Source organism: Bubalus kerabau, chromosome 11 (assembly GCF_029407905.1).
Source record: "Bubalus kerabau isolate K-KA32 ecotype Philippines breed swamp buffalo chromosome 11, PCC_UOA_SB_1v2, whole genome shotgun sequence".
NCBI lineage: Eukaryota > Metazoa > Chordata > Mammalia > Artiodactyla > Bovidae > Bubalus > Bubalus kerabau.
In genome coordinates this window covers 16083122-16109930 of record NC_073634.1, presented here as the reverse complement: position 1 = coordinate 16109930, position 26809 = coordinate 16083122, and the positions used below count along the sequence as shown (strand labels likewise).

The 26809-nt window shown below is 48.9% G+C and overlaps 1 protein-coding gene across 21 annotated transcripts in view; it reads left to right on the top strand.

The window, feature by feature from the left end:
• The window catches only part of DYSF (dysferlin), a 223026-nt gene that overhangs the window by 39958 nt on the left and 156259 nt on the right, over positions 1–26809 (top strand). For 12 of the 21 annotated variants that reach the window (XM_055539677.1, XM_055539691.1, XM_055539684.1 and 9 more), the window contains exons 4-11: positions 11336–11441; positions 19282–19396; positions 20556–20648; positions 20986–21197; positions 23154–23282; positions 23670–23732; positions 24392–24442; positions 26239–26269. In XM_055539677.1, the coding sequence (XP_055395652.1) occupies positions 11336–11441; positions 19282–19396; positions 20556–20648; positions 20986–21197; positions 23154–23282; positions 23670–23732; positions 24392–24442; positions 26239–26269 (800 nt within the window). The remainder of the gene's footprint in view (positions 1–11335; positions 11442–19281; positions 19397–20555; positions 20649–20985; positions 21198–23153; positions 23283–23669; positions 23733–24391; positions 24443–26238; positions 26270–26809) is intronic. The other 9 variants (XM_055539693.1, XM_055539689.1, XM_055539698.1 and 6 more) reach the window with 1 other exon arrangement.

The following is a 26809-nucleotide window of genomic DNA, read 5'->3' as shown; positions in this document are numbered from 1 at the left end:
ATTTGTTGAATGAATAAATTATAAAATTAAAAAAATGTTTTTATGCTCCGTTTTTAAATTTAATTTTTTAGTTTGTAAAAAAAAATTAAGGAGCTATAAAACCAGAAATGATTTTAAAAAATGCAGCGAAATTCTTCCCTTTGTTTCTCCATCTGGTTCTCATCTTTCTCTCATGGTTATAACTGTTTTTTGTTTCTTCTCTATCACTCATATTATTGCTTAATCACCAGTATAAATTCTGACTTTCCTATTTTTACACAATAGCTAGTATATTTATTTATTAAAATAGACTTTTTTGTATTGTGGTAAAATATAACATGGACATGGAACAACAGAATGGTTCCAACTAGGACAAGGAGTACATTGAGGCTGTATACTGTCACCCTGCTTATTTAACTTCTATGCAGAGTGTACATCATGAGAAACACTGGGCTGGAAGAAGCACAAGCTGGAATCAAGATTGCCAGGAGACATATCAGTAACCTCAGATATGCAGATGACACCGCCACCCTTATGGCAGAAAGTCAAGAGGAACTAAAGAGTTGGCTTAAAGCTCAACATTCAGAAAACTAAGATCATGGCATCCAGTCCCATCACTTCATGGCAAATAGATGGGGAAACAGTGGAAACAGTGGCTGACTTTATTTTTCTGGGCTCCAAAATCACTGCAGATGGTGATTGCAGCCATGAAATTAAAAGACGCTTACTTCTTGGAAGGAAAGTTATGACCAACCTAGACAGCATATTAAAAACCAGAGACATTACTTGGTCAACAAAGGTCCATCTAGTCAAGGCTATGGTTTTTCCAGTGGTCATGTATGGATGTGAGAGTTGGACTATAAAGAAAGCTGAGCACCAAAGAATTGGTGCTTTTGAACTGTGGTGTTGGAAAAGACTCTTGGGATTCCCTTGGACAGCAAGGAGATCCAACCAGTCCATCCTAAAGGAGATCAGTCCTGAGTGTTCATTGGACGGACTGATGTTGAAGCTGAAACTCCAGTACTTTGGCCACCTGATGCGAAGAGCTGACTCATTTGAAAAGACCCTGATGCTGGGAAAGATTGAGGGCAGGAGGAGAAGGGGATGACAGAGGATGAGATGGTTGGATGGCATCACCAACTCAATGGACATGGGTTTGGGTGGACTCTGGGAGTTGGTGATGGACAGGGAGGCCTGGCATGCTTCAGTCCATGGGGTCGCAAAAAGTAGGACATGAGTGAGTGACTGAACTGAACTGAAGATATAACAATTACCATCTTAACCATTTTTAAGTATATATATAGTTTAGTGATATTAAATACATTAGCATTGTGTAACCATCATCACCATCCGTCCCTGTAACTCTTTTCATCTGTAAAACTAAAGCTCTATGCCCATTAAACAGTAACTTCCCATTGTCCCCTCCCTCCAGCCTCTGGCAACCAGCATTACACTTTCTGGCTACTCTAAGTAACAGGTAGCATATTATACACGCTTTTTTGAACTTGGTTTTACACTTAACAATGTATGTTTAAAAAAAAAAAATCAATCAATATTAAAAACAATTTAAGTATAGGTGATTTACAATGTTGTGTTAATTTCTCCTGTGCAGCAAAGTGATTCAGTTTTACATGTATATATATTTTATATCTATATATACACACACACAGACACATATTCTGTTTTTCTAAAATATTCTTTTCCATTATGATTATCATAGGATATTGAATATAATTCTCTGTGGTATATAGTAGGACCTTGTTGTTTATCCATTCTGTATATAAAAGCTTATATCTACTAACCCCAGCCTTCCATTCGACCTACCCCCCCAACCCTCCCCCCTTGGCAACCACTGTCGGGAGCCGCGTTAGGCATTACTGACAAAATGGAGGCACGGCCCTAACCCCCTCCCTTTGTTCCGCAGGCATGGACCCGGAATGAAGGAGTTAGGCTTTATGATTCTGACTTGTTTTTTTCCTTTCCTCGGCTGAGTTGACTGAAAAGAATATTAAGGTGCTTATTGTGTTTGAGAGGAGCATGAGAAGGCACAAAGCCTTCTGCAGGCCGTAGCTTGAGGCCATGGGAGGGATTGCTATATGAAGCCTATTTGTGAGGAAAGTGTTTATGGCAAAAGAGTTTGCTGAATTTAGGGCTTAGGAATAATTAAAATAGTTAGAAGCTAAAGAGTTAAGGATTGCTGTAATGTTAGCATATTCTACTATAGCTTATAGAAATTAGGGACTTTAGAGATTATTATTAGCCAGAAGCCCTTTCTAAGAAATAGTGAGCTTAGGATACTAGGGGCAAACAGGACTTAGAAAGATAAGAAATAAACTGAGGAATGTGGTCTGCAGCCCAGACATTAGCATGAGTTACAGTGTATTCACAAGGACACATGAGAAAAAGTAGATAAGAGAATCACTGAGGAAGGAGCTCCTTTTGAGGGGCAACAATGATTTATGGAGACAACAAATCTGGGTCAGTGGGAACTGAAAATATCAAACCTCTGACCTAATGCTTTTGTAAAGGTATAAAAGAGAATCATAAGCTTGAAATAAACAGGCAGTCCAAGAAAACTGAGAGGCTGCCTCAGTTTCTCACTGACACTGCTCATCCCTTCAGGTTGAATCCCTGGCAGCTGGAGCTGGGCTCTGGTAAACCACCAATCTGTTCTCTATGTCCATGATTCTATTTCATAGAGAGGTTCATTTGCATCATAGTTTAGATTCCACATATAAGTGACATCACATGGTATAAATGACATCATTTTTTTTCTGACCTACTTCACTTAGTATGAAAATCTCTAGTTGCATCCATGTTGGGCTTCCCTGGTGGCTCAGACGGTAGAGCATCTACCTGCAGTGTGGGAGACCCGGGTTCAATCCCTGGATTGGGAAGATCCCTTGGAGAAGGAAATGGCAACCCACTCCAGAACTCTTGCCTGGAAAATCCCATGGACTGAGGAGCCTGGTAGGCTACAGTCCATGAGGTTGCAAAGAGTCGGACATGACTGAGCAACTTCACTTTCACTTGCTGTGAAATGGCATTATTTCATTTTTTATGGCTTAGCAGTGCTCATGTGTGTATGCACCACATCTTCTTTACCCACTCATCTGTTGATGGGCATTTAGGGTGTTTCCATGTCTTGGCTATTGTGAATACTGCTGCTATGAACAAAAAGGTGCATGTATCTTTCTGAATTATTGTTTTGTCTGGATACATGTCCAGGAGTGGGCTTGCTAGACCATACAGTAATCTGTATTATCTGTATAATCACACAATGTAGTTCTGTTTTCAGTTTTCTGAGGTACCTCCATACTGGTTTCCACAGTGGCTATTCCAACTTGCATTCCCACCAACAGTGTAGGAGATTTCCCTTTTCTCCACACTCTCGCCATCATTTATTTGTAGACTTTTTAATGATAGCCATTCTGACTGATGTGCGGTGGTACCTCATTGTAGTTTTGATTTGCATTTCTCTTAATAATTAGCAATGCTGAACATCTTTTCAGGTTTCATTTCAGTAGGCCATGTGCCTACTGGCCATCTGTGTTTCTTTTTTTGACAAATGTTTGTTTAGGTCATCTGCCCATTTATCAGTTGGGTTGATTGCTTTTTTGTTGTTGAATTGTGTGAACTGTATGCGTAGTTTGGAAATTAAGCACTGTTGGTTGTGCTGTTTGTAAATATTTTACCCATTCTGCAGTTTGTCTTTTCGTTTTATTGTTTCCCATAATGTGTAAAAGCTTGTAAGTTTGACTAGGTCCCATTTGTTTACTTTTGTTTTTATTTCTATTGCCTTGGGAGACTGACCTAAGAAAACATTGGCATGATTTATGTCAGAGAATGTTTTGCCTTTGATCTCTTCTAGGACTTGTATGGTATCACGTCTTATGTCTTTAAGCCAGTTTGAGTTTATTTTTGTGGTGAGAGGGTGTGTTCTAACTTCATTGATTTACCTGCGGCTGTTCAACTTTCCCAATACCACTTGCTGAAGAGACAGTCTTTTTTCCCATTGTTTATTCTTGCCTCCTTTGTCAAATATTAATTGGCCATAGGGGTGTGGGTTTATTTCTGGGCTGTCTATATTCTGTTCCATTGATCCATATGCTTAACAATGTATCTCGAAGAATTTCCATACATTATAAATCTACAGTGTAATATTCCCATTATTTTTATAGCTGTAGATAGTGAAGGACAGGGAAGCCTGGCATGCTACAGTCCATGGGGTCGCAAAGAGTCGGACATGACTTGGTGACTCAGCAACAACATGGTATTCTGTTGTATGTCTAAACTTACTCATCTTCTCTGCTTGACATTTGGGTTGCCTCCTGTGTTTCGTTCTTATAAACAATGATGTAAAATGGCCCACTGTTTTATTTATTTACTTATTTAACTTTTATTGCAGTGTAGTTGATTCACAGTGCTGTGCCAGTTTCAAATGTACAGCACGCTGAGTCACCCACTACATATATCTACTCCTTAAGATTCTTTCCCCATATGTGGCCAGATGTTTTAAAATAAAATTGTTTCGATTTCTTTGCGCTTTGTTAAAATCAACTTACTTGGCCACCTTAATTCTTACCCTCCCACTTAAGGCTCAGACTTGGAGGTCACCACCTCCCATTTCTGGCAGGACAGTAACCTGCCTGGGTGATGAGTTTGAATGAATTCTTTTTTCATGAGGAAAAGTGTGCCTGTCAACATGGAAGCTGCTTTGACCTTTCCCTCCCTCCTCCATGCCGATTCCTGATCTCACTTTCTGTCTTTGGGATGGCAGCAGCTCTTTCGGCCCCCAAACTTGTGCCCTCACATGCCAGTGGCTTCAGAACACAGCACAGCCAAGACGGATGACGGGGTCTGGAGAGGCTGGGCAGCGCATTTTTCTATCAGTAGGTTGTGCAGAGTTGGGGGTAGGGGCAAGGCTCACAGGCTTTTATTCCAGCTATCTGGGTTCCATTCACACTCAGAGCTGGCTCCCAGGCTCCCAGGCCCATCCTTTCCTCATTTGTACTGAATCCTGCCTGCCACTAAAGGTTGGTACCCACCAAGTGTGCAGCATCCCTCTTATGCAGAAGGCTGGGTGCCCTAAGTTCTGTGTCTCAGTGTTGATCTCAGGATGGGTTGAGTCTCCTCAAAGGTCTGCATCCTCCCAGCTCTGATCCCCCTGAATAACACCATGTCCCTCTGTCCTCCGTGAAATGAATGAATGAAGAGTGGCCCATCGGGGTTTTTCCATCTCGATCAGCCTCAGACCGTCCCTCTTTCCTCCTTCCTCCACCCACTCAGAGGACGCTCTGCCTTTCTCGGATCTTGACCCCACAGCCGGCTCCTTAGGCTTAGGGACGGGCATACTGCCTCCAGTCTTTCCTTCTGGAGGAACTGGGGGCTTGTGAAGCCACCCAGCCCCTCGGAAGGGCTGACTCCAGGGCCTATGCAGGGCTGGGAGGTGGGGGTATTTTATGACCCAGGAAGACGTTACAGGGAGGAAATAACAAGCAGTCCAAGGAGCAGGCCATGGAGGTGCCTGTTCCCCGGGCTGGCAGGGGTGGCGTCACCGCTTCCTCCTGCATTTCCTCCCATTGTTCCCGCCCCGCTTCCGGGAATTCTCCCGGGCGGAGGGCTGCGCGGGCGGCGAGGGAGGCAGAGGAGGCTGGGCTGCTCTGTGCTCAGCGATCCGCTGCGTTCGGCAGCAGCTCCCAGGTTGCACCGCCAGGCCTGCCATCCCTCCGCTCCCTTGCCCGCCCTGCCGCTCTGAGAATCTGGGGACCAAATTTGTCAACCAGGAAATAATGCACGAGGCTGCAGATAAGAAAATAATTTATTTGGGATTTTAAGAATTGCATTTCAGGGGGCTTCCCTGGTGGCTCAGTGGTAAAAAATCTGCCTGCCAATGCAGGGGACACAGGGTTGGATCCCTGATCTGGGAAGATCCCACATGCCTTGGGACAACTAAGCCTGTGGTCACAACTACTGAGCCTGTGCTCTAGAGCCTGGGAACCACAACTCCTGAAGCCCATGGCCTGCACCCCTGGGGCAGTGCCCCACAACTAGGGAGCAGCCCGGCTCACGGCAACTACAGAAAAGCTGAGCAACCATGAAGACCCAGCCTTGCCAAAAATAAATAAACATTAAAAAAATGTAATATGGGAGACACAAATTCAGGTACCTGTGAAAGTATTGGGAGAAAGAAGGGCTTATAAAGACAAAAAGCCTGGAGGTTGTTAAAAGTTGTCTAGAGAGAATTGTGATTGACTTTGACAATATTTGTGCTTTAAGTATTACAAGTTGTTTCAGGGAGGGGTCTGATAGATGGGTAGACTCTCACTGAGTTATTTTAGGGTAAAGGTCCCATAAATATCTTGGCTTCTGGCAGGTGTTCTGGATGACTTCATCAGGTCAAAAGGTCAGATTAAATCCAGGACCAGCCATATCTGAATCACACTTCATTAGTGACCTCCCAGCTCCACCTTATAGAGCTCTTAGCAGTACCGACTCTATTTCACAAGTTCTAGGGCAGGGTCCTCCGTCTACCATCTGCCTGCTCAAGCAAGTCCCTCCTTTCTGCTGCCCTAGGTTTTCAGTGCCACATTGTTACCCAGAAACTGGGTTCACCTCTTAGTGGTTATCGAGCCGAAAGACACAACCGAGTCAAAGATAGGGAGAAGGAAGGATTTATTTCTTGCAGCAAGTAAGGAGAACATAGGGATCGTTTCCCAAAGCAGTGTCTCCCCAAACAGCAGAATTGGGGAAGTTTTAAGCTAAAGGGTATATGCATATTCATGAAAGGGTTTGGGCAGTAGGCAGAGTCCAAGTTTTAGTTGATTGAAGGACTGAGGGTCAGAGAAGGTCAACATCGTTATCCCTTATATTCTAGCTGACCCAGTTGTTGCTGTTATTTAATCTCTATGTTGTGTCTGACTCTTTTGCAACCCCATGGACTGTAGCCCGCCAGGCTCCTCTGTCCACGAAATTTCTCAAGCAAGAATACTGGAGTGGATTGCCATTTCCTTCTCCAGGGGATCCGACATAGGGATCGAACTTGTGTCTCCTGCTTGGCAGGTGAATTCTTTACCATGAGCGCCCAGGGGTGGTATTTAAATTCTGCAAAACAGCTTAAGAATGTGCATTAAGCTAGTCTTTACCATTGAAATAGAACTGGGAGTCTTTACAACTGATTTATTTTTGTTATTACTTTCACCTGGTAAGCTTGTCCTTGTGTTTTCTTAAGATCATTATTATTGAGACTTGTTCAAAGACAAGTACTGTGGCCAGGCTTAGATCATCAAATGACTTAAGCCCCAAATGGCTTCTGTTGTGTCAGGAAAGCCATTCCTCGTTCTCTTTCTCCCAGGGACCACTACCCTGTCTGCTTTCAGCATGGATTCCTGGTTCCCTGCACTTACTCTCTGGTATTCTTGACATTGCTCTGGTTGTGAGAACACTTCAGTCAACACACCGGTGACAGGGGCCTTCCCCTTGCTGACTCTGGGGTGGAGACACTCCAGGAGGCCTGTCTTAGTGAGCTATGGCAAAGCCTGCTCTGCTCTGCTCTGCAAAGGAGTATAACACTAACTGTTGCAGGAAGGAGGACCGCTTCCAGGGCCCAATGGTGGGCTCTTGTCTAACACTTGGAAATGAACTGTCCCAGGAGACATGTGCTGACAAAGCAAGAGATTTTATTGGGAAGGGCTCCTGGGTGGAGAGCAGCAGGGTAAGGGAACCCAGGAGAACTGCTCTGCTACATGACTCTCACTCTTGGGTTTTTCCCGGTTGTCTCTGGCTAATCGGTCTGACTAGGGTCCTTCCTGGAGAAGGCAATGGCAACCCACTCCATTACTCTTGCCTGGAAAATCCCATGGATGGAGGAGCCTAGTAGGCTGCAGTCCATGGGGTCGCTAGGAGTTGGACGCAACTGAGCGGCTTCCCTTTCACTTTTCACTTTCATGCATTGGAGAAGGAAATGGCAACCCACTCCAGTGTTCTTGCCCGAGCCTGGTGGGCTGCCGTCTATGGGGTTGCACAGAGTTGGACACGACTGAGGCGACTTAGCAGCAGCAGCAGCAGGGTCCTTCCTGGTGGTGATGTCATCATTCAGCCAAGATGGAGTCCAATGAGAAGGATTCTGGAGGTTGAAAGGACATATGGACTGGCATCTCCTCTCTTTTGACTTTTCTCTAATTCTTCTGGTTGGTGGTGTTCCTTACCAGGACCTCCTGTTTTGTAAGCTAACTCGTGCCGAGTGGTTACTGTCAGGCCTGGCCAGGGTAAGTCGGTTTCAGTCAGTGATTCCCCTAACAAAACCAGTCTGGATTCTAGAAAATGTGATTCCTAGCATCCTGAGTGGTTTTAGAACTCTGGAATGAATATTAGCAAACACCTCTCCCTTTAGCTCTGTTGAAAAACAAAATTGAACCAAGTAAATCTGAAGATCTAATTGGTTCTCTTCAATAACTCATGAATTGACTGGACTTCTCTCGTGGCTCAGATGGTAAAGAGTCCGCCTGCAATGCAGGAGACCTGGCTTTCATCCCTGGGTTGGGAAGACCCCCTGGAGAAGGGAATGGCTACCCACTCCAGTATTCTTGTGTGGAGAATTCCATGGACAGAGGAGCCTGGGAGGCTATAGTTCATGGGGTTGCAAAGAGCTGGACACGACTGAGTGTCTAATACTTCCACTTTCACAATGACTCATGAATTTAAAGCAACTAGAAAGGTGCTCCAAGGGGTTGTACAAAATGGAAAGTTTTATAGGCAGAAGGTGGGTGGGGCAAGAAGATATTAACAAAAGAAAATAAAGGGTTATTTTTAAGCCAGGACATCAAGTTTTTGGGAGTTGAGAAGGGATCAGGCAAGGGTTTATCATGCTGATTACCTTGTCTTCCACTGGCTGTGGTGGGGGTGGGGTAGAGAGGGCCCACATGACAGATGTCCATTTTGGTGCTTGACCAGAATATTCCAGACTGGCCTATTAAGGTTACATTTCTGGGAAAAGTTGAAACTGCAATTAGACCCATAATTAAATCTAGGTTTGGTACTATGGGCTTTAGCAAGAATGACACCATTTTGGGCTTGTGGTTTTCTTTTTTACAGCATCTTCTGTAAAGAAATGTTAGAAAAATTGGTCTTGAGTAAATATCAGGCTGGGCTTTCCCGGTGGCTCAGTGGTAAAGAATCCACCTGCAATGCAGGAGCCGCAGGAGTTGTGGGTTTGACCCTTGAGTCAGGAAGATCCCCTGCAGGAGGGCATGGCAACCCACTCCAGTATTCTTGCCTGGAGAATCCCATGGACAGAGGAGCCTGGCGGGCTACAGTCCATAGGTTCACAAAGGGTCAGACACAGCTGAAGCTATTTAGCATGTACACACGCATGTATGTGTCAGGGTTATTGCCTCGCTAACAAAGAAACTTGCAAAGCAACTAAGAGTCTGCTGGTTCCAAGAGGGATGGAGATAAAGGAATTTTATTGCCAAGAAACTTACACAAACAGCTAGTTTTTAAATTTATTTTTATCATGATAAAACATACATAGCAAAACTTAGCACTTAACCATTTTGATGTTCAGTGGTGTTAAGTACATTTACAATTTGTGCAGCCATTGCCATTATCCATCTCCAGAACTTTTCATCTTCCTCAAACTGAAACTCTGTACCCCCTAAATAATGACTCCCTCTTCCCTCATCCCCTGCCCCACACAACCACTAATCTGCTTTCTGTCCCTATGAATTTAACCCCTCTAGGTCACCATACAATATTTGTCTTTTTGTGTCTGTCTTAGTTCACTTGGCATAATATCTCCAAGGTTCATCCATGTCTAGCAAGTATCAGTATTTTCCTCCTCTTTAAGACTCAGTAATACTCCATTGTGTACATTTACCACATTTTATTTATTCATCTATTGTTATGCACTTGGGTTGCTTCCACCTTTTGGCAATTGTGAATAAGGCTGTTATGAACCTGGGTGTACAAGTATCTCTTTGAGTGCCTGATTTAAATTCTTCTGGGTATCTACTCAGAAGAGGAATTGCTACATCATATGATAATTCTGTGTTCAACTTTTTGAGGAACTACCCTGCTGTTTTCCATAGTTGCTGCAGCCTTTTCCATTCCAACCAATGTTTCAATTTCTCACCACAAGGGTTTCAGTTCCTCAACATCCTTGCCAACATTGCTTGTCTTCTATTTCTTTTTTTTTTTAACTTTTTATTTTATATTGAAGTATAGCCGATTAACGATGTGGTAGTTTCAGGTGGACAGCAAAGGGACTCAGCCATACATGTACATGTCTCCCTTCTCTGTTTTCTGTTTCTTGATAGTAGAACTGAATGTGAAGTGCTACATCATTGTGAACAGCCAGTTTTAACAATTAGTTGATTAGGTCAAGATGGAAGTTTTATTTCATGAGTCATAAAAATTCATCTTCGAATCAGGTGTTGTAGACACCAGAAAGATGGAGGTCCCAGATAACAGGTGTGCTACTTACCCATCAGGAAAAAATTATGAAGCAAATGATGAAAGCGCATCTGTGACTGGTTGTTCACATCCCGACAGTAAGGTGCGGAATCATGCCCACGTTCGATGCAGACACAGCCGCAGTTCTGACTGACCAAGCCACTTGCTGCTCTGATGACCTTACTGCTGCAGAACACACTTTGCTCACTTTTTGGCTTAGAGACACAACCTTTTCCCTTGGCCCCCTCTGAAGGGTCTCTTCACTGGTCATCAAGTGATGACCTTCTCTTTCCTAAGAGACCATCCATTTATGGGCCCTCTCCCCTTGGTCAGAGATATGGCCTCGCATGTGTGGGTGATAGTCCTGGGCCTCTTTGGGAGTGGGGCAGACTTCCGTGCTCCAACTTTCCTCTCTCCCTGTGTCTGGAGATAGGAGGGTCTGAGTGTTTTCCCTTCACCCTCCTTGCTGGCCCAGCTCGAGGACATTAGGTGGGAGGTCTGTGTAGTGGCAGGTGAGGAGAGCTGCAGAGGGAGAGGAGAATGCAGGTGTTCTTCCAGGAGGGGCTGCTCTGGTGGACTGTTTAGGTCTGAAGGGTAGGACAGCCCAGGCACGTGGGGTGGTGAGGTTGGGCCTCTGGGGAGGGGCAGAAGGGGTCAAAGTTGACCTTGGGGGAGAGGAAAGTGTCTCTTATTCTTCTGGTGCCCGGAGAGGGGCCTGGCCTTCCAGGCCTGGTGATGGGGTAACCGCGGCAGACTGCCAGGGAAGTCTTGAGGATTCCTAGGTGTTCTAGGAAGATGAGCCTGTCTATGGGTTGTCTGAGAGGTGGCAGTGGTGAAGGGTGTTTGGGAGAAGAACAGGGTGCATTTGGCTGCTTTTTGACTTTCTACTTTTCCCTCTTCTCAGGTTCCTGGGGGAAGCCAACATCCCCCTCCGGGAAGTCCTCGCCACCCCCAACCTGTCTGCCAGCTTCAGTGCCCCACTGCTGGACACCAAGAAGCAGCCCACAGGGGTAAGTGTCCACTGGCCTCTGTATCCGGCCAGTTTCTGTCAGAGGCCTTGCTCTCTGACCCCAGTCATGTGTCAAGGTCCAGCCCCCAGCACCCAGGCCTAGCCCACCCTGATTGAAGCTCTGGGTGCTTAGGAGGGGCCCAGGGGTGGCTAGGATGCGAGGGGCAGAAGAGGGAGCTGGGCCCCACCAGCAGGGCTCGAGCCAGCCTTGCCTCACACCAGTCTGCCCCGGGTCACCTCCTGGGATTGGTGTTTCACTGGAAACCTGATGCCTTCCCAAGCTTCCTGGCGGCCTTGCTTACGGCACCCCAATCTCCCTGGTAGTCCTTCCTTACCATCCAGGCCCTTCTCCGGGTCTGGAATAGCTGAGTCATCTGGGTCACAGATCACAGCGGGAGGGAGGCAGACATCCCCCTCCCCTGCCCGCCGGGATCTGTCAGACCCCCTTACCGTCCTCCATTGTTCTTCTTGCTTCTCCCCCAGCCTTCCCTGTGTTCTCCTAGCCCTCCCAGACAATTCCCAGCCCTCATCCCCGGCCTTCCGTTATTTTTAGTGAGCTAAATAGACCCTGCAGGGTCCTTTCTTCATGGTCTGTAGAATTCCTGACCTTTCCTCTGGGTCAGCCCCACCTCCCAGGATGCACTGGGGAGTCTATCGATTTGGAAATACTTCCTCTCGGTGGGGTCCTGGGGAGTCTCTCAGAGTGTGGCCACCTTGCCGGGTGGAGTGTGTGTGTGTGTGTGTGTGTGTGTGTGTGTGTGTGTGTGAGGTTGGGGTCTCTTGGCTGGCTTGGTGAATCAGGAAGTGGCCGGTCTGGGCAGAGCTCTAGAGAGTGGAAGCATTGCTTGGAACTGGGAGCTGGAGGAAGAGAGTGAGTGACTGAAGTCACATGGTGAATCGGTGTCCAGATGGGGACGAATCAGGGTGTGTGTCTCCCGACTCTCAGCGGTTGAAGGGGCTTGAGTAGACTCTGGGGTCACTGCCCTTCTGATACTGGAGTTTTCCCCAACCGTGTCTCAGGCTCCTCAAGGCTGGGATTCTTCTCTGATGGGGAAATGTCTCTTAGAGAATCCATCCCTGTCTCAGACAGTGCTCACTGGTAGAACATTGTAGTCCGTGCAGGGTGCATCGCCTGCTAAATCCCTTTTGTCCGTCCTTGGAGCTCTTCAGAAAGAGCTCTAGGACTTCTGAGACTTCTGAGCTGGCCCTTCTGGGGATCCTGAAGATGGCCAGGGCAGGCTCCGGAGACGCAGAGCACTGATGGAGGAGTCAAGGAGGGCATCGAGGCAGCAGGGGACACAGGTGTTTGGAGTCATGGGATCTGCCTGGTGCTTTCCCCCTGCTCTCAGGGATGGGGGTTGCCCACTTTGCCATGTGTCAGGCCCCCAGTGCCTCCAACCAGAGTCTTTCGCTTCCTGACTGAGCTGCTCAAACCTCTCTTCTCTCACACCCTCTGTGCATCTGTGACATTGGTGTTTTCTGCCAGCCTGCCCGCCCCTGCTCCCCTCTAGCTCAAGGGCCCCCCCAGGCCTGAGACACCGACCATGGGGCTGAGCCTGGCTGTGACTCCCCAGCTGCCTCACCTCACCTCCTCTCGCTGTGTTCTGGCACTCTGTCTGCACTTCCCAAGCACCAGCAAGGAACTGACTGCCTTCTCTTCCCTGGGCTGGGACTCCTGGCTGTCTGCGGAGCTTGCCACTCCGTCCCAGACCATGTCTCCAAGAAGGGTGTGAGAGCCAGAAGGTGATGGGTGGGAGTGGAACACGGGGTCTGGGAGGTGTTCCTGGACCCACCTCCAATGTGTGTGTGTGTGGAGGCTTCTCCATGCCAATCAGCAATGCCCGGATACCAGCTGGGTAGCAATGATTCAACTCAATTCTGACACCATCTACTTCGCTACAGCAGCAGATCCCGCGGGTTAAGGGCTCAGTCCTGCCCCCGCCCCCTTTCAGATGCTAGTGGCAAGCCCAGGCTGTTACCTGTGCTTCTAACCAACTGGCTATAGATCAGAGGTTCCCAGGACCTCCTCCTCAGGTTCAGGGAATTTGCTAGAGTGGCTTACAGAACTCAGGGAAACATTTTACTTGCTGGATTATGGGTTTATTATAAAAGGATATATCTAAGGAATAGCCAGACTGAAGAGACACCCAGGGCAAGGTCCGGGGAAGAGCACAAAGCTTCATGCTCTCTCCAGGAGCACCATGCTCCCCAGTCTCCACCCAGAAGCTCCCTGAATCACATCCTTTTGGGGTTTCATCGCATAGGCATGGTTGATTAAATCACTGGCCATCAGTGATTGATTCAACCTCCAGACCCTCTCTCATCCTTGGAGGTTAGGGGCAAGACTGAAGTTACAACCCTCCAGTCACAGGTTTGGTCCTCCTGGCAATCAGCTCCAGCCTCAGATGAGGTCCAGAAGTTACCGCATTAACATAACAAGAGATACCTTTGTTACTCTCAACACTTAGGAAATTCCAAGAGTTTGGGGAGCTGTAAGCCAGGAAATGTGGACAAAGACCAACTATATATGAAAAATATGCTTTGGTCGTCTCAATGATGCAGTATATGTCTTATAAATTGCAGTATAGCCTGGGACCTCCTTCCCTTCAGCCCAGGAGGTGTCTCTGGCCTGTGGAGAGTGTCTGGGACCACCCTCTAGCCCCTGTGATAGAGCTGAGTTCCACTGCAGCCCCAGGCAGGTCCCGAGACCCTCTGAACTGGGACTCCCCACCAGGGCCTGGGGCCTGGGGCTGGTTGCACGGCAATCAGGAGCACACAGAGCAGGGGATGTGGTCAGAGAGACGGAGAGCCCTGTCAGCAGCTGTGGATTCTCACTGGCCATTTTCTGAGGTTGGTTTCTGGGCTGAGTCTGGCGGGCAGAGCTAGCCAGGCATCCCCAGTTAGCTGTGGCTCAGATGACCTCAGAGGGCCAAAGGAAGCTGCTGATGGTGTGATGGGAGATTGTGAGGCTGATTGTGGGATTGTTAGGAAACCCAGCAAGACTGAGGAGGAGGAGGGGGGGCCTGCAGTGGGCTGGCCTGTGGGCTCCACCTGCCTGTCATTCTCACCCAAGTCCCTTCAGACGTGGCACACTGGGCTGCGTGCCATGAAAAGATGCCAACTTTATCCAGATGCCTCTAGCTTGAAGTGGAGAACACTACCCTTGTCCTGGGGGAGTCTCCAGGCCCACGAGGGCGCTGGACACACATGAAGGAGAGCAACATACTCACAAACGTGTTTCCATTGCAGCTTACTGATGAGGGTGTGGATGATACACCATGAAAACCATTCAGTGGCTCCTCAGCCTTGCAAGCTAGAGTCTGATCAGAAAGGGAAACCCGCTGGGTGAGAAGAGCGCATGAAACCCAGTGGCGGGATGGGCCGGGGAGCCAGATGGGCCCTGCATGTTGGGAGCAGGCACTGAGGTGCTTTGGTGAACCCCTGAGTATCCTTCAAGTGACCGAGATGCTGCCAGCTACCCCTGCCCCAGCTCAGGACCACATCTTATCTTCCTGCCAGCTTCTGGGTGTTGTCTGAGGGAAATGTAAATGTGACCCAGGCGTGTGAAGTGTGTTGGGAGCGGTGGGGGTGGGTGGGTCCAGGGTTGGTCTTCCTAAGCTCAGGGTTGGAGGGCTGTGGCCCAGCAAGCAGGCAGTGAGCAGTGGGGCTGAACACGGCAGGGTAGGCGAAGGACCTGGGAGTTGGGGCCTGTAACCTGTAGGAGGATCTGATGAGGTTGTCTGTCTTTTTGCCTTTCCTGATGTCCTGGTTTCCTGGACCCTCTTAGCCTGCGGGCCAGACAGGACCTTCCAGAATTCTGTGGTATTGTTGACTGTGAGCCCCAGATGGCAGACATGGGTGACTGAGGTTACCTGCTCCAGGGTAGCATGCTTTGATGGGCTCATGACTGACTGATAATGGCCTGTGACAGGGTGCATGCGTGGTGGTGCTGGGGCTGAGGAGCTGAGGGACAGGGCTGTCAGATGGAGTGCCTTGATATGGAGGGCCTTAAAGAGGGTCCCACTGGGGGCTGGGGGCCAGGGTCACTGTCTAGGAGAGCATGGGGCTCACATATATCCCACAGAAAGAGAATCTCAGCTCTGGTTATGTCTAGAGAAGGGGACAGGCTATGAGATATGATGTCCCAGTGAGGATGGGAGGTCCTGACCCTGAGTGAGGCCCACAGACAGGCCCCGTTTCCCTAACTCTCAATAGAGCTAGAGGTCTCCAGAATTAACCAATCCTGGGCATGAAGCAGTGGACCCTGGAGCTTGCCCCCTGCTGCGAGATCTATTCTAGATCCTGGGCTCTGGTCCTTGGAAGCTGCCAGGAATGTTCCTGTTGCTCCTTGATGGGCATGTAAAAGATGGAACTGGCTTCGTGCCTGAGGTCTCTTCTCGTGCCTGGAGCCACCGGCATGCTGCTAAGTCTTCAGGAGGTTGGTGGGGGCTCTCAGTGTGGAGATCTGATGCTCAGGAAACTCCAGGAGGGGCGGGGTTACCTGGATGGTCTTGGGCTTCAGAGGCTACTGCTAATGGCACCCAGTCCACAGCGTGGAGCAGTTACCCTCACACGGCTCCACTTCTGCGCAGAGATGATGTACCGGAAGCCCCCAGGTGGTGAAGGATGGTGGCTGGGCAAGGTGAGCCCTGAGAAACAGGAAGTGGTTCAAAGGAATCTGGTCCTAGGGTCAGAAGCCCTCAGCCACCACATGTTAGGGGGGTTTCATTCATCTCTGCTAAATGAGATTCCTGTGGTTATAGCAGAAGCAAATTTCTCAGATTTTCAGAACCTTCTATTTTAAAATAATTTAAGATTCAGCAAAAAGCTGCAAAAGTGGTTGAAAGAATATTTTGTTCTAAGCCATTTGATTCCTTCTCCTCACTCCTCATCCTGAATTTAGTGTGTATTTTCCCTGATTAAGGACTTTCTCCTACATAACCACAACGAAACCTTCAAAAAGAGGAAATTAATATTGACGTGACACTACCATTGAACCCACAGATTCTCATTCAAGTTTTATCAGTTTTATCAACAGTGCCTTTTATAACAAAAGGATCCAATTAAGGATCATGTGTTGTGTTAGTCGTTTCCATCTCTTTTAGTCTCCATCCCCCTGCGAGAATTCCTCAGTCTGACTTTTATAACCTTGTCACCTCGAGACTTTGGGGAATCCAGGCCAGTTGTCCTGTAGGATGTCCCCCTGTTCATATTTGCTTGCTGTTTCCTCGTGACTGGGCTTCCCTGATTGCTCAGATGGTAAAGAATCCGCCTGCAATGCAGGATTCCCAGTTCGATTCCTGGGTCAGAAATATCTGCTGGAGAAGGGATAGGCTACCCACTCCAGTATTCTTGGACTTCTCTTGTGGCTCAGCTGGTAAAGAATCTGCCTGCAATTAGATTTAGGGTGTTTATCTTTGGCAGGAATGGAACACCGCAATGCTGTGCTGACCCCATCATGCCCTAGAGTGGCAGGATTTTGATTTGTTTCATTTCTGTGTGATTACCCTGGATCATTTGATCACCTGGCATTTGCTGGGTTTCTCCACCAATCTTGCATCCATTCCCCTTTCTAATAAGTAAGGATTTAGGGACAGGGGGAAGGTGCTTTGTGACTCTAAATACTTTGTTCCGTATCTAATGTTTATCCAGCAGGTTTAACACTCACTGTTATTTCTTGGTTGGACTGTTGCTTCGATGCTTGCTAAATGGTGGTTTCTTAAATCAATTATTAATTTTTTTCTGCATTAATCATCTGGCATTCCACTGTAAGGAAAAGTGTCCTCCTGTCGTATTTATTCATTTATTTCTATATGGATTCATATATTACTGTTTTATTCAGTGGTTTAGTCTGTTACCATCATCATTCATTTTCATGTTTAAAAAAGCAAAACATGTCAAAAGGTCCTTTTGGCACGTTTCTATAGTTCTTTGAATATTTCCTTGTTTTCTGGCACAAAAATAGATGTTCCTGGGTCATCTACCTTCTCTGGCCTAACCCTGGAATTCGTTACTGCTCCGAAGAGCCCAAATTGCCTTTGGATGAAGTGAAGAAAAACACAGCTTCCCAGGGCCACCCCAGACCTGAATTGGCGGCTCAGGGAGATGGGCGTGGCTGTGGGCGGGTCTGGTTATCTGGGGCCGCCTGAGCGCCCGTTCTTTGTGTCGCTAGAGCTTGGGGTTGGGGGGCGCGCTGGCAGGTCAAGTGGCGACACCTGGTGGTGATTCAGGAACCTGCACGGCCGTTAGGATAATGCCTTGGATCCGGGACTTAAGGGTCTCATTGCCTTGCTGGGCCTCCTACTAGGGCTCCTGGGATGGCGAACTGCGTCCAGCCTCCTTCCTCAGTGTTCTGAGCACCCTTTCTCACCCACCACACACACCCCCGCCCTGCCCTCCCTTAGCCTGGCTGCCCAAGTCCAGGCCCCGGCCTGAAGGGTTCAAGCTCCAGAGCTGGATACACCCAGGACTGTGAGCTCCTTCCATCTCAGGACCAAGATTCGCTCCAAGGGTTTCCGGACATCCCTAACATTACTCAGCAGAGATGGCTGTCTAGTGAATTACACTGAGTTGCTCAGAAGATATTATGTATCATTAACAGTTATATATATAAAGAGTTTATCAAAATTTGGGGAAATGCTTATTGTCTCATATGAAGTAAAAGAAAAATATTTGATGTACAGCAGAGCCTACATAGGCTACAGTCCATGGGGTTGCTAAGAGTCGGACACGACTAAGCGACTTCACTTTCACTTTTTGCTTTCCTGCATTGGAGAAGGAAATGGCAACCCACTCCAGTGTTCTTGCCTGGAGAATCCCAGGGACGAGGGAGCCTGGTGGGCTGCCGTCTGTGGGGTTGCACAGAGTCGGACATGACTGAAGCGACTTAGCAGCAGCAGAGCTGAACATTATTCATTTAAAAAGATTGGAGAGAATTATATCAAAATGTGAATAATGGTGGGATTATGCAATTTATTTTCTTTTACATTCCTTTTACATTCTGAAACTTTCATGCTTTGGAGTTTTTCTTACTCTGATGGATTAAAAGGCTGCCCCAGGAGGCCTGCTGGACCAGGGAAGGCTTGGTCAGGCCTCCATTGGCCTGGGAGCAGCAAGGCTGGAGAACCTGCCGTGGCTGTACCTTTTCTTCAGGCCCTTTGAAGGGTGTTGGTCTCCTGGTGGGCTTGGCTGGGGTGGGGGCACAAGGCAGCCTCCCCCGTCCGTGTGAACGGCCTGATGGGTCACCCCTCCTCGCTGATCAAAGCCAGAGCATCTGGGGGTTGCTTCTGGGAGGAAAGAGGGCCTCATCCTTTCAGTGCTATCTGGGCCTGAGCAGAGAGAGGCTGAGCTGTCTGTGGAGAAACAGGAGAGGACCCTTGACTGAGCAGAGTGGCCAAGGGGGCTTTTTTTTTTTTCTGAAGATGGGCGTAAGCTGAGAGTTGAAAAGTCCTGCAGGTGAAGTTCATTCGCTGATGCATTTATAGAAGCTTGCCAGGCTTTCAGTTCACGGACTTAACCCTCATTTGACCCCACGCCCAAAGTGCCGTTGCTGTCACCACCCCCACTTTACAGATGAGGAAACGGAGGCCCAGAGAGCTTTCAGATCTTGCCAAAGTCACCCAGCTTCTGAGTGGTGGAACTTGGTTCCAGATTCAGTGCTCCTAACCATGTGACTCTGTTGATGGGCCCCTGGGGGTGGCTTTGCTGAGCCTCTTGCAAACCAGACTCCATTCCTGGTTTGGAGGAAAGGAACAGGGATGCAGGGACAGGAAGCGTGCTGGAGGGCGGTGGTCGGAGGCCAACACAGTAACCCGCTGCCCTCTCACCCCAATCTGTTCCAGGCCTCGCTGGTCCTGCAGGTGTCCTACACGCCGCTGCCCGGAGCCGTGCCCACCTTCCCACCCGTAACACCTCTGGAACCCTCCCCGACTCTGCCTGACATGGATATGGTGGCTGGTGAGGAGCCCACCCTCACCCTGGCAGGGCCGGGGGGATAAGCCTAGTGGTGGCACCTGAGCCTGGGAAGGGGGTGCCTTCCTAGATTGGGGGCTGCCCGGGCCTGGCGAAGAGAGGCCGTGGGTGGGTGGGGAGTCTGTAGAACTGACTTCTGTCTTACAAAATAAAGCAGTAGGAGGCAGGCCCCATAGGTGCCACTAGGGTTAGCGTGAGGACGTCCTCCCAGCGCCAGCTGTTCAGGGAGGGTGTTGTGTGGGCGCTGGGTACCTGGCCCTCTGCAGCTCCAGAGAGCTGGGAATTTTAGAGGGCAGGCCTGTGCTGGGGAGCAGGTCTATCCTAGGAGATGCCTGAGCCCCACCCGCTGCCCAGCACTCTGCAGGTCTTTAGCAATGACATGTGGCGAAAGAGTTGGACTTTCCCTGAGAGCCCTGAGCTGATGTCAGGGGATGAGTTCCTGTCTTGCCTTGACACCAAGTAGCTGTGTGGCTTCGGGCCAGTCACTCCTTCTCTGGGCCTGCAGTTTATTATTTGTGGAAAGTGAGCAGACTGAACTGACCAAGCCTCACGGTTGCCCTTTACCTACCTCTTCTGGCCCTGTGAAGTGAGGACCAGCCCGGGTGGCTGGCTTGTCAGTGGTGGCTGGGGGGGATGTGACAGTTCAGCCTGCTGGAGTGAAAAGGAAGCACACAGATGGGCCAGGTGGGGTCTTGCCCCTGGGAAAGATTCCAGCCTTTCTCCCCTCATGAAGGGAGCCCATCCCAGGTGTGCCCTGAGCCCTTCCTGGGGCCCGTGTGGGGCTCCTGGTGGGGGAGGCAGAGTGGGGCCCCTCTTGTTGGCCTTGGCACTGTCTGAGCTCAGAGGTGGGGTGATCCCTCTGGACTGGGGTTGAGGGAGGATGAAGGGGGTGCTCCTGGTGACCGAGATGGAGAGACTGAGGGTCCCAAATGTGCTGGGACCACTTTGAGGTGGATCTAACAAAGTTAGGCTCTGCCCCGAAGGTGGCGAGAAGGTCCATCTGGACAGACAGGGCACCTGTTCCGGAGCTTTGTGTTGGGCAGGGGCAGGCGGGGCGGGCAGGGCTGGTAGGGTGGGGGGCCCTGGGTTGGCTTCCCTCACCAGCTCCCTCCCCTCCTGGGGCTGTGCCCTGCCCATGTGCCAGGTGGGGGCCAGAGCCAGGCCGAGACCTGGTCCCTGCTCAGTGACAGCACCGTGGACACGAGACACTCTGGAAGGAAGTGGCTGGCCCCCACGGGTGAGACGCGGGCTGGGCTGTGCCGGCCCTCCTGCCCGTAACCAGCTCACTAGCTGCCGCCATCAGCTCCCCAGAGCGGGCAAGGCAGCCAGGAGGGCTCCTCCTGCAGGTCCTGGTGGGGAGGGCTGGGGCCATTCTGTCTCCTCCTGCCTGCTAACCGGACTGACCACCCTCAAGTTTCAGCTGTTGGAAGCTCTTCTTCTTCTCCCTCATCCGTCCTGGCTGACCGCTGGGGAAAGAGAGGGGCGGGGGAGGTGGGTGCTGGGCCTTTGGGTCTGCCGTCAGCTGGGACCCAGGGGCCAGAGGGACCCAGCCTCATTACAAGCCTCTCCTCCAGACACAGGAGGAGAGGAGGACACTGAGGACCAGGGGCTCACGGGAGACGAGGCCGAGCCATTCCTGGACCAGAGCGGGGCTCTGGGCCCGGGGGCCCCCAGCACCCCGAAGAAACAACCTTCCCATCCACCCCCCTACCACCCCGGAGGGGGAAGGAAGAGAAGCGCGCCTGCGCCCAGAAAGCCGCTGTCGGACAAGCCGCAGGACTTCCAGGTGACCGCGGTATCCTCCTTCAGCCAGAGGCAGCCTCTGAGGCCAGCATTAGACCTGTCTGTGTAGCCGTGGGGCAGGTCCTAAGAGGGGAGTCTGGTTCCCCTGGGTCCTGGGCAGACGCTCGATGGGGAGGCCATGTCTTGGGGCCTCTAGAAAAAGCCTCTGCCCAGCCCCTGGTTTTACTCTTAAAAAAAGGCAGGGGGTGGGGGCGTCACTGCCCAGCGCCAGCATCAGCACAGCTGTTACCTGTTTGCCCAGCCAGATGCCCCCTAGCCAGTGCTCTGGCTCCCCTGTCCGCGGGATTTCCCAGGCAAGAATACTGGCTGGGAATACTTGTTCAAAGGGACGAACAGCATGGCTGCCACCTGGGGCATGACTCAACATGACCCACTGACTCAATCTGCATTTGAACAAGATCTCCAAATCTAAGACGCTCTGCCTGTCTTTTTTTCTCTATCCGTTCCCCCTGTTAACAGTCATGGTTTTTCTGAAGGTCATGTGCAGTTTGAATTTGTTCAAGCTTGTCACAGAATAAAACTATGAAAACCAACCCTTTGACTTATTTTTATCCAAAAACCTATCTCATTTAATTTGGGTCTTTTTTTTTTTTTTTTCTTTTCTACAGAACTTTCCATTTTGATATAATTGCATTTAGTGATATTTAACTTCAGAACTATTTTAAAAATTAAAAACAGGAAACGTCAATATGTATTTATTAAATGCAATGAATTATAAAACTATATTTCAGTTCCAAATTGTGGTAATTTCAGAAAAGTTTTAGTTATAACCCACAATGTTCACCTGCTTCCCTGATGACTCAGACAGTGAAGAATCAGCCTGCAATGCAGGAGACCCTGATTTGATCCATGGATCAGGAAGATACCCTGGAGAAGGAAATGGCAGCCCACTTCACTATTCTTGCCTGAAAGATCCCATGGACACAAGAGCTTGGTGGGCTATGGTCCATGGGGTCACAAAGAGTTGAACACTACTGAGTGACTAACACTTTCACTTTCGTGTTTGCCTGAGAGACAGAATTCTAATTTATTATTATTTGCAAGACATGCCATTGTTTTCTCCTTAAAACAAACAAACAAAAACTTTTGGGACTTTCCTGGTGGTCCAGTGCCTAAGACTCCTAATGCAGAGGGCCCAGTTTCCATCCCTGGTCAGGAAACTAGATCCCACATGCCACATTTAAGACCCAGTGAAGCCAAATAAGTAATACATGAAAAAAATGATTTTTTTGGTAGAAAATTTGGAAAATACAATGAAAAGAATAAAAATCACTCACTCCCTCTTCCCATTGCCATTGATAATATATCCTACAGCAGCTTATTTTTAAAATAAATAATTGCTGGTTAGAAATTAGAACCAGTAAACACTGCATTTTTTCATGAAAGTTTTAACACTTTAAAACGTAATATTCTTAAATCTTTTGCATAACTTTGGAGGCACAGATGTTCTTGAAACCCTCATTTATTGAAAGTTCAATGAAGAAAACTCACTTCTAAGAATGTCAGACATTCTGTGCTGCATCTTATACTATATAAGGATGAAGTGGGGTTGCATCACTATGTAGCTCTGACCTCTGAGGGAATTGTCAGTGAGGAGTATTCAAGTCCCCCAAGAACCTCACCACTGAGGGGTCTGAGACGGGGCTTGTGCAGGAACTGAACAGGGACTGGATTCTCAGGCCACCCCTGGAATTTACTGCTGGCAGCTTACCTGGGGCAGCCTGGCAGCTCTTATGAGGCACCATGGAGTGTTATAGATGCCAAGGAACTTGGTGGGAAAATACTGTTCTTACGATGTTCTTCCTAATTCCTTTTTAATGCCTGTCCCAAGAGGCTGGCTGTGAGGGTGGGCCCTGAGATTTCTGACTCTCGCGTGGGGGTGGGGGTGCGTGCCTGACTTCTTCCTCTCCTCCGGCTCATAGCCTCTCCTGGCTTTCAGATCAGGGTCCAGGTGATCAAGGGACGCCAGCTGCCAGGGGTGAACATCAAGCCTGTGGTCAAGGTCACCGCCGCTGGGCAGACCAAGCGGACGCGGATCCACAAAGGAAACAGCCCCATCTTCAATGAGGTGGGAGCCCCTGGGTTAGGGCTAGTGCCTTGGTGGGAGCGCACAGCAGACGCCTGGCAGTTCACTCAGGTTTTGCAGATGGCACTAGCATTGGGTGGAGAGCAGTGCCGGTCCTGAGTAGGTTATCTGAGGAACTGGAGAGAGGGCTCCTGCTCTTACTCCTGCCTTGGGCTCCCCCTGCTCCATACCCCCACCATCCGTGGGGATGGCCACCCTGTCCTTGAGATGACCACTTCCGTGAGGTTGAATCCCCAGAGCCTGGTGCTGGGTTGAGCCCACCGCACACTCACTGTGTGGACCAGCCCCGGAGGCTGGGCGGTGGCCGTCTCCTCCCGGCCCCAGGCTCAGTGGGCCTTCATCTGTCCCCCTCTCGCCCTGAACCAACAGACTCTCTTCTTCAACGTGTTTGACTCTCCCGCGGAGCTGTTCAATGAGCCCATCTTCATCACGGTACGTGCCAGCCATCAGACACTTTCTGTGGGCTCCGTGTGTGTGTGTGTGCATGTGGCAGAAGCTTAGAAGCCGAGCCCGGGTGACAGGGAGCAGCTCACAGCCTCGCGCTCCCCCCTCCCATTCTGCTTGGCACAAAGATGCCTTCGGGGCTTGGATGCAGGCGGCAGCGGAGTGGGGAGACCCTGACACTGCCCAGCTTCCCCAGGTACCAGACTCATTCGTGCTGTGGTCCTTTGATTTTCATTTTATTTTGTTTGTCTATATGTCTGCTTCTGGCCAAGGTTTTGTTTCACTGGACCTTAGCTCTTTCCATCATCCCCGCTTCCTCTGAAAGGCAGTATAGTTGAGTGGCTAGAAGTGTGGGCTCTGGAGCCAACCCATCTGGCTTCTAGTCCTGCCTGTGCCAGGGAGAGGACGTGTGATTCTGTACAAGCGGCCTCTGTGCCTCTTTCTTCATCTGGAGAATGGGAACGATAATAGTACCTACTTGTGGGGTTCCATGAGGGTTGAGCGTTGCTTGGAACAATCTCCGGGATAGAGCCAGTGTTGTCCAGAGTGTGGGCTGTTGGTATTTGGGAAGGAGGAGCAACTGGGCTGAGACCTGTCTGGGCCCATGTTTACTTGTGGACCAGAATTTTAGTTTGTTTTCCTTTCAGGTGGTGGACTCCCGTTCCCTCAGAACAGATGCTCTCATCGGGGAGTTCCGGGTAAATGGTTTATTCTCTTTGAAAGCAATCAGTTCTCGTTTATCCACATTAGCAGAAACTCTGTGGATGATGGGCAGGGTTGGTGCTCAGAGACCTGTCCGTCTCGGTCTGTGTTTGGAAAAATATGATGATAAAATCCAAACAAGATCTTCTCCTAACCCAGAAATCCTCTTCACAAAGGTAGTAGAGAAAGAGAGCACTTTTGTTATTGAATAAGCATTAAACCAGTATGATGGTATTATGGGCCATCTGATAAGAGATTGCAAAGACAGAAAGAAATCCTGTATAGAGCCAAGCAGACACAACCCATTCCATACGTATTCTTGAGATGAACAATAAACAATTACTAATGCCCAAGTGAGTGGCCAGGATAGCGCCTTCAGTACACATGATTCATCCTGACTTTACCTGGTAATTGGGGTGACAGTCACAAGAAAAATCAGAAAACAAACTTGCATTTTTATGATGGGAGGTAATTTTACAATTTGGTTAAGGTAGGCCCTTCCCTTGCCAGAGATTGGAGAGCCTGGGGAAAGGCACTCCTGGGTCCTAAAGCTGAGGAATGACTTTTCTGGCTTCTAAAAAGATACATTTCAAAGAGTCAGGGAAAGTACTTATACTGACAAGTTTTCCAAGGAAAACGTTCTGAGAAAAAGAGAGGAGAGGGAAATCGCCCCGCTTCTCTCCAACGGGGGGAGTTCAGCTTCTTACTGTCAATCCACATCCGTCTTTGCATCCTGGGGAGGCAGTGTGGGCCCTGAGTTTGGGCAGCTCTCTCCCTCAGTCTGGCCGTCTGGGGCCAGCGCGACTCCAGTGCTCAGTTCTCCGAGCTCACCGGGGCTGGGGAGTGGGTCCAGATTGGGAGTCGCCCAGGAGGCGGTGTGGGGTGACCCTGCCCCTTCCTGTGTCCCAGACGTGCAGAAACGAACCCGCAGAGGACCTTGAACTGATAGCATGGGATGTGTTTAACAGACTAGCGTCAAGGCAACGGGTACTGGAGATCTTCACAAATGGCGTTTTAATGTCATTCTTATTGATTTTCTGTTTTGAATCTTCAAGAATTTATCAAATGGAAAGAAAGGGCACAGGTTTATTTGACCCTCCTTCTGCTTTCCAAATAAAATATGGCCCCTTCTCTGAGAAGTAGTCACAGATAGAAAATGGAATCTGTTTTTCTAGAGAAGCAGTTTTTTTTTTTTTTTTTTTTAAAGAATGGATTGAGCTTGAGTCATTCTATAATAAGTGGGGTCTTATGTTTTGAGTCTCTAATCTTATTGTAAGAACCCAAGGGTGAGGTTAAAAAAATTTTTTTTTCTAATTATAAAAGTAATCCATGATTTTAAAAAAACTGTAGTTTTTGAGAGCAATTTTAGGTTCATAGCAAAATCGAGTGGAAAGTACAGAGTTCCCATATGCCTCCGCCCTACACATGCATAACCTCCCCTACCATCACATCAAAACCTGTAGGGTTTTTTTAATAGAAAATTATATAATATAGGAAAAAATAAGAACAAAATAAAAATCACCCAAATCTGCCACCCAGAGGTAGTGCAGTTACCATCCAGCATGTTTCCTTTGCTCTGGCTTTTCTATGCATAGATACACTTCACCAAACTTCAATCAAGATATATTCCACTTTTTCCCCATGTAATAACAGGTGACCAACATTTTCTCATGTCTCCAAATGTTCTTGAAAACATGATTTTTAATGCATCAGATTTTTGATTTTCATGCATCATACTTTGTTTAACACTCTGCTGGCAGGACCGTGACCTGTGCCTCTTGTTTGCTTTCAGCTGGACGTGGGCAGCATCTACCGAGAGCCCCGTGAGTCGCCCTGTTGCCCTCTTGGGCAGGTCTTTGCATCTGGGTTCCGGCTGCATGGGGGCACCCACTTGGGACACTCATCTTTTCTTCTTGGGGATTTTAGACTTTAGAGGTGGAGTCCGATCTTGGAGGTGAGGCTGCAGGAATAAAGAGAGGGCAGCTTTCATTTTCTGGGTAAAACAGGTCCCCAGGAATATCAAACCCTCATGTGGGTTTCAGCTGGCCCAGTTGGAATGCTAAACTGGAAGCCCTAAGCAAAGATTGCTGGAGGCTGGGGTCCCTCCAGATGGATGAGTCATTTGGACGACAAGTCTAGGATTTCTCCACACCTTGGTCACTGGTCTGGTCTGGTTACTTCCTGAAGGGGAGGAAAATGGCCTGGGGTCTGGCTTTGGCAGCCTCTGATAGTGGTGTCTGTTGACATTTCTGATTTGGACCTGAATGAACACTCAAAATACCTTTTATTTTAGAACTGGAGTCCTTCCCCCATGTCTGGGTAGATGAGTTCTTCATCTCACCCAGTGGAGTCCACCCTGGGCT